This window comes from Belonocnema kinseyi, chromosome 2 (assembly GCF_010883055.1).
Source record: "Belonocnema kinseyi isolate 2016_QV_RU_SX_M_011 chromosome 2, B_treatae_v1, whole genome shotgun sequence".
Classification (NCBI taxonomy): Eukaryota; Metazoa; Arthropoda; class Insecta; order Hymenoptera; family Cynipidae; genus Belonocnema; species Belonocnema kinseyi.
Genome location: NC_046658.1, coordinates 167986825 through 167994390, shown reverse-complemented (window position 1 = coordinate 167994390; position 7566 = coordinate 167986825). Strand labels below are relative to the sequence as shown.

General features: G+C 23.8%; 1 protein-coding gene across 2 annotated transcripts in view; it reads right to left on the bottom strand.

Annotated features, from left to right (window-relative positions):
* LOC117167301 (HEAT repeat-containing protein 1 homolog) overlaps positions 1–5920 on the bottom strand; it is a 50863-nt gene extending 44943 nt beyond the window's left edge. Inside the window, exons 1-2 of one of the 2 annotated variants that reach the window (XM_033352134.1) lie at positions 5739–5920; positions 5172–5314 (exon numbers count right to left, since the gene is read on the bottom strand). In XM_033352134.1, coding sequence (XP_033208025.1) covers positions 5172–5313 — 142 coding nt within the window. In that variant the 5' untranslated portion in view covers position 5314; positions 5739–5920. The remainder of the gene's footprint in view (positions 1–5171; positions 5315–5738) is intronic. The other variant, XM_033352133.1, reaches the window with a different exon arrangement.
* Between the last annotated feature and the right edge of the window lie 1646 nt (positions 5921–7566).

The window sequence follows — 7566 nt, the reverse complement described above, 5'->3', positions numbered from 1 at the left end:
ACCAAAGAAGATGAATTTTCAACCAAATTCTCGAATTTTTAATTAAGATTTTTAAATTAAACTTACACCAAATAGTTCCATTTGCAAGTCAAAAGAGACGAATTTCCAACAAAAAAAGTTGACTTTTTGACCAAGTAGTTAAATTTTCAACAAATAAGTTAATTTACAACAAATAAAGATGAATTCTCAAAAAAAGGATGACAATTCCACCCCAAAAGATGAATTTTCAATGAAATACAAAAATTAATTTTTTAAAAAGTTAATTAAATAATCAAATGTGATAATAAAATAAAATATAAAAACTGAATTTAATAATAAATATCTTTTTTTTTAATTTTGAAAAAAAGAAATTGAATTTTCAACCCAAAAAGACTAATTTTCCACCAAATGGTCGAATTTTTAACAAACAAAAAAATCATTTTCAATGGAGATAGATGAATTTTCAACTTAAAAAAATAACTTTTTTACCATAAAAGATGAATTTTCAATCCATAATACCGAATTTTTTTAACCAAAAGGACCAATTTTAAATTTACACTAATTCTTGGTACAAAAATTAATTTTCAAACCAATTTTCAACGAAATAGTGAATTTTTTATTTGGAATCGTGAAGTTTTCAGTTAAAATAAGTTAATTTTCAACCAAAGAGATGAAATTTCGATCAAAATGATGAATCTTGAACCAGAAATTAAATTTTCAACAAAAGTAATAATTTTTCAAATAAAAAATGCTAAATACGCACTAAAAAAATTCCCAGAATACTGGATTTAAAAAAAAAACATTAGTTAAAAACCAAACAGTTGAACCAATTTGATAAATTTGTAAAGAAAAGAAATTAAACTTCAATCAAACAGTTCGATTTGCAAATCAAAAGAGACAAATTTCCAAAAAAAGTTGTCTTTTTAACAAAGTACTCACATTTTTAACAAATAAGTTAATTCACAACAAAGGAAGATGATTAAAAAAATAAGACTTTCCCACACCAAAAGATGAATTTTCAATCCATAAGGCCGAATTTTTTAACCAAAAGGACCATATTAAAATTCACACAAAGAATTTATTTTTTAATTTCAATTTAAATAATAAATAACGTAAATAAAATAAAAAATGTATAAGAAAAGTTAATTAAATAATCAAATGTAATAATAAAAAATATAAAAAACTAAATTTTAATATAAATATATTTGTTTAATTTTGAAGAAAAGAATTGAATTTTCAACCTAAAAAGACGAATTTTCTGCCAAATGGTCGAATTTTTATCACAAAAAGATAACTGTAAATAGAGAAAGATGAATTTTCAACTAATTGAAATTCCAATAAAAAGAAAAGAATTTTAAAGAAAATAGTTTAATTCTTAATCAAATAGTTAAATTTTCAACTAAAAAAGATAACTTTTTCACCATAAAAGATGAATTTTCAATCCATAATGCCCAATTTTCTGACCAAAGGAACCAATTTTCAACAAAGCAGTTGAATTTTCAACCTGAAAAGATAGATTTTCAAACAAATGCTCGAATTTTAAAAGAAAATCAATTAAACTTCAAACAATTTAATTTGCAAGTCAAAAAGATGATTTTTTTTAGAGACAGTCGAATTTTCAACAAGAAAGATAATTTTCAATAAATAAAGATGAATTTTTAACGAAACAGTTAAAATTTCAATCAAGAGACACATTTCCAAGAAAATAGTTCAATTTTTAAGAAAATAGTTGGATTTTCAAGACAAAATTGCGAGTTTTTAGGGACTGTTCAATTATCAATTTGAAGTCGAATTTTTTTAAAAAAGGATCATTCTCAATGCAGAAAAATGAATTTTCAATCATAAAATTGAATTAAAAAATAATCATTTAAAAAAAAATAGTTGAATTTTTAATCAAAAGAGACGAATTTAGAAAAAATGAAGAATTTTTAAACCATTACTTGAATTTTTAGCAAATAGGTTCATTTACAACAAAGAAAGATGAATTTTCAGAAAAAAAAGGATGACTTTTCCACCCCAAGAAATGAATTTTCAATCCATAATGCCGAATTTCCTGTCCAAAAGGACCAATTTTAAATTTACACAAAGAACTAATTTGTTAATTTTAATTAAAATAATAAATAACATAAATAAAATACAAAAATTAATTTAAAAAAGTTAATTCAATAATCAAATGTAATAATACAAAAAATATAAAAAACTGAATTTAATAATAAATATATTTTTGAATTTTGAAGAAAAGATGAATTTTCAATCCATAATGTCGAATTTTCTAACCAAATGAACCAATTTTCAACAGAGCAGTTGAATTTTCGACCAAAAAAGATCAATTATGTACAAAATACTTGAATTTTCAACATAAAAAGATAAATTTTAAACCAAATGCTCGAATTTTTTAAGAAAAAAAATTAAACTTCAACCAAACAGTTGAACTTTCAATCAAAAGAGACGAATTTCCAAAAAAAAAGTTGAATTTTTAAAAAATTACTTAAATTTTCAAGAAATAAGTTATTTTACAGCAAAGAAAGATAAATTTCAAAAAGAAAAAGGATGACTTTTCCACCCCAAAAGATGAATTTTCAATCCAAAAGCCCGAATTTTCTAACCAAAAGGACCAATTTTCAATTTACACAAAGAATTAATTTTTTAATTTTAATTTAAATAATTAATAACATAAATAAAATTTAAAAAATTAATGAAAAGTCAATTAAATAAAGAAATGTAATAATAAAATAAAATATAAAAAACTAAATTTAATAATAAATATAATATTTTGTTAATTTTGAAGAAAAGAATTTAATTTTCAACCTAAAAAAAAACGAATTTTCTACCAAATGGTCGAATTTTTAACAAAAAAGATAATTTTCAATGGAAAAAGATGAATTTTCAACTAAACAGTGGAAATTTCAATAAAAAGAGACGAATTTCCAAGAAAATAGTTTAGGTCTTAAGCAAATAGTTAAATTTTCAATTAAAAAAAAAAAACTTTTTCACCATAAATGTTGAATTTTCAATTCATAAGGCCGAATTTTCTAACTAAAAGGACCAATTTTAAATTTACACAAAGAATTTGTTTTTATTTTAAATAATAAATAACGCAAATAAAATAAAAAAGTTAATTAAATAATTAAACGTAATTAAAAAAATATAAAAAACTGAATTTAATAATAAATATATTTTTGAATTTTGAAGAAAAGATGAATTTTCAATCCATAATGTCGAATTTTCTAACGAAATGAACCAATTTTCAACAGAGCAGTTGAATTTTCGACCAAAAAAGATCAATTATGTACAAAATACTTGAATTTTCAACATAAAAAGATGAATTTTAAACCAAATGCTCGAATTTTTTAAGAAAAGAAATTAACCTTCAACCAAACAGTTCAATTTGCAAGTCAAAAAGACGAATTTTTTTAGAGACAGTCGAATTTTCAAAAAAAAAAGAGATAATTTTCAAGAAATAAAGATGAATTTTTAACCAAACAGTTAAACTTTCGATCAAGAGACAAATTTCCTAAAAAAATAGTTCAATTTTTAAGCAAAAAGTTGGATTTTCAAGGCAAAAAAAAAAGAATTTTTAGGGACTGTTCAATGCAGAAAGATAAATTTTCAATCAAATAGTTGAATTAAAACAAAGGAAGATGAATTTACAAAAAAACAAGGGTGACTTTTCCACCTTAAAAGATGAATTTTCAATCCATTAAAGATGAATTTTCAATCCATAATGCCGAATTTTCTAATCAAAAGAACCAATTTTCAACAAAGGAGTTGAATTTTTGATCAAAAATGATCAATTGTGCGCAAAATAATTAAATTTTCCACTTAAAAAGATGAATTTTCAACCAAATGCTCGAATTAAAAAAAAAGAAATTCAACTTCAACCAGACAGTTGAACTTTCAGTCAAAAGAGACGAAATTAAACAAAAAAGTTTAATTTTTAACAAAGTACTTAAATTTTCAACAAATAAGTTGATTTAAATCAAAAAAAGATGAATTCTCAAAAAAAGAGGATGCCTTTTCCACTCCAAAAGATGAATTTTCAATCCATAAGGCCGAATTTTCTAACCAAAAGGACCAATTTTAAATTTACATAAAGAATTTATTTTTTAACTTTTAATATAAATAAAATAAATAAATAAAAAGTAAATTAAATAATCAAATGTAATACTAAAATAAAATATAAAAAACTAAATTTAATAATAAATATAATTTTTTTATTTTGAAGTAAGGAATTAAATTTTCAACCTAAAAAGATAAATTTTCTACAAAGTAGTCGAATTTTTAACAAAAGAATTTTTAGTTTCATTTAAAAAATAATAAATTAAAAACCCGATTGGATTGAAAAATCCAGAGATACGAACCCCCCCCCCCCCAAATAATTTTTTAACCAATTACTTGAATTTTTAAAAAAAAAGTCAATTTATAATAAAGAAAGATAAATTTTCAAAAAAAGAATAACTTTTCCACCCCAAAAGATAAATTTTCAATCCATAAGGCCAAATTTTCTAATCAAAAGGATAAATTAAAATTGACACAAAGAATTTATTTTTAACTTTAATTTAAATAATAAACAGATAAAAATGAAAAAGTAAAATAAATAAAATAATCAAATGTAATAATAATATAAAATATTTAAAACAACTAAATTAAATAAGAAATATAATATTTTTTTAATTTTAAAGAAAAGAATTGAATTTTTAAATTGCTGAAAAATACATTGGAATCCTATGAAATATCCTAAAACCGTATGGAACCTATAAAATCCAGGATTCTAGAAAATTCTTCAAAACCGAATGGAAATTTTTAAAACCCTTCTAATCATTAAAATCTTCTGAAATTCCTTAAAAATTCTTTAATCTTTAAAAACCTTTATAAAATTAAAATGTTGAAATGTTTTAAAGGTCTTGAGAATCCCTTGGAGTATTTTTAAATACATTTAAGTGTTTGAAGACCTTTTTAAGTCGTTTAAATGATTAAAACCTATTGACAGTCATTGGAACCTTTTATCTTTGAAATTTTTAAAAATATTAAATAAAATAAATACAATAATTTCAAAATTTTAACAAAATTTTCTAATTTCCATCCGTTGGCAATAAAATTTAATCCTAAATTATCGATGTTAAAAATAAATAAATAAAAAACATATCAAATGCATGAAAACCGCATTATTTATAACATTTAAATTGTCTTACCAATAGCTAATACAGTTTCTCTGTCCAAACTAGCAGCATCTTTGGGAGCAAATAATAAACTGGGTTTCTTTTTGTCTTGCAGCAACAATGAAGTTTGAGGTGTTTGCAACCTCTTCAATTGCTCAGCAAGAGAAGTCGTCATTCTGCAAATCAAAAATAATGAAAAACATTTTAAAAAATAGAGCCGAGGAAGCTCGAAATTCGATTTTATATGACAGAAATTTTACTACCATAACCTAAAAAAATAAAAATTGCCGATATTTATGTTCATAATGTTGATCTAACTTAACAATAAACTAAGATAAATTATAGTATTAAAAAGGAAAAACATTTTCAAACTTCATCGAGACGATTTATTAAGAATTTTAACATAAAAATGACGTTTTCGGAATTGGACCGATTTGTTGTTTCCCGAACATGAAATCAAAATAATATTTAACATCGAAAAATTCTTTGTATAGAGAATTATTATAAATTGAAATCCGAACCACGTCAATTTGGTAAATTAGCCAAAACCGGCGTAATTATGTGTTTTGAACAATAAAATCGCGGAAATAAAAATATAACCTCACTTTCACTCAACTTCAGTTCCTATACACACTTTTTGTCTTCTGTTTTTTAAAATGTATTATTTTAAAAGGATAGAGCAACTAATATAAGTGCTCATAAGCTAGTTATTATCTACAATAACTAAATTTTTTATTAAAAACATCCTAAAATTCGGGCGACCTAAAACTATGGAGCAAAACACGTGTTTGACGGGACCACGTGAAGTCGGGAACTTTTTAAACTGTGCATGCGTCGCGCCGACTGTTAGCGCGCTGATTTTGAATTATATAAATATTGAGATTTAATATTTATAATAAATAATTATTGAGAAATGCCCAAATCGTATTTTCCTAATTCTGAAATAAGATTTTACAGTGACAGATACGAAAAATTCGATTTTAATGAAAAAGAGGTTATGAATTCTGAGTTCAGAGAAATAAATCATTTTTGTTTGTCCCAATGATTAATATCGTATCTGTCAAGTTTTAAAATTAAATTTTTGTTTATTTCCAACAATGTGACTTGAAATAGAATCACTAAAATTACAAAATATTAATTAAGAAGAATTAATTACTGTACTGATAAATGTTATATTATACATTTTTTAATAACTTGAAGAAGACCTGAATTACAATTACTTATTAATTATTGTATAAATATTATAAAATATATAATAATCTATACAAATAATCAAATAATATTTATAGTATTAAAACAAAAATTTTTTGCTTCACGCTTAAGCTTCTTATTACAGTTTTATTAACATTTTGAAACATTTAAAATGATAATTTAAAGAACATTTTTTTCTGAATTCAGAATTAATAACGTTTTTTGCATGAAAATTGCATTTATTTCATCTGTTGATCCAAAATTCTCATTTAGGATTAAGATATCACTTTGGATGCATTTTTCAATCATTATTTATCATCAATATTAAATCTGAATATTTATATAATTCAAAATCAGCCCGCTGATAGTGATTAATCGGGTTGTCGGTGCGACGCAAGCGCAGTTTAAAAAGTTCACTAACTGGGAGACACTAGTTTCATTTTTAGTTATTTTTTCTCAGTTATGTTTGGTTATGTTCACATAGGGGACTGTGACGGCTTGCGTATTGACGTCGATTAAACCAAAGATATTATAAGCGTAGATGCGGTACGGGCTTAGTTGCCCGCCATAAATACAGACGGCGCGTCCGGCGAAAAAAGTCACTTCCCCTCTACCCACCGCTCCCCGTAGAAAGCACCGATCGATATAGTTTGCCAAGAGCCACTTGGAGCGCTCTAAACAACTCTCGGCACACCTTCGAGGCGCACTGATGGTAAGCTTAGCTTGGACAAGAACCGTTTGGATTGAAAGTAAATTGCCAATTAAAACATTTTTACATTTATAGCTTTGCAAAACTTGGTTGTTTTAATAAATACCAAAAATATAAGTCGATGAGTAATTTATATTACGGTTTCATATATTTTCTACTAATTCTAAAATTATTAGTAATAATTTTCATTCTATATATTGTCTATATATAGTTCTTTAATATTATTTATTTTTTATTTTTGTGGTCTACAATTTCTACGGACTTTTTTAGACTATTCGTTTAATCAAGTTCTCGTATGTATTTTCCAATTTCTTAATTATTATATATTCTAACGTTTTTATAAAAATATAATTATAATTCCAAGTGATAGGAAAATTGTTCTTTCGGTTTTTAGATATTAAGACGACAGTTCCAAGCCTGATTACATTTCGCATTGGCAAACAAAATTAGACGAACAGAATTTCACTGGCACATTCATAAAAAATATCATATTCCATCAAATATATTTTAAAATAAACTTTAAATCAT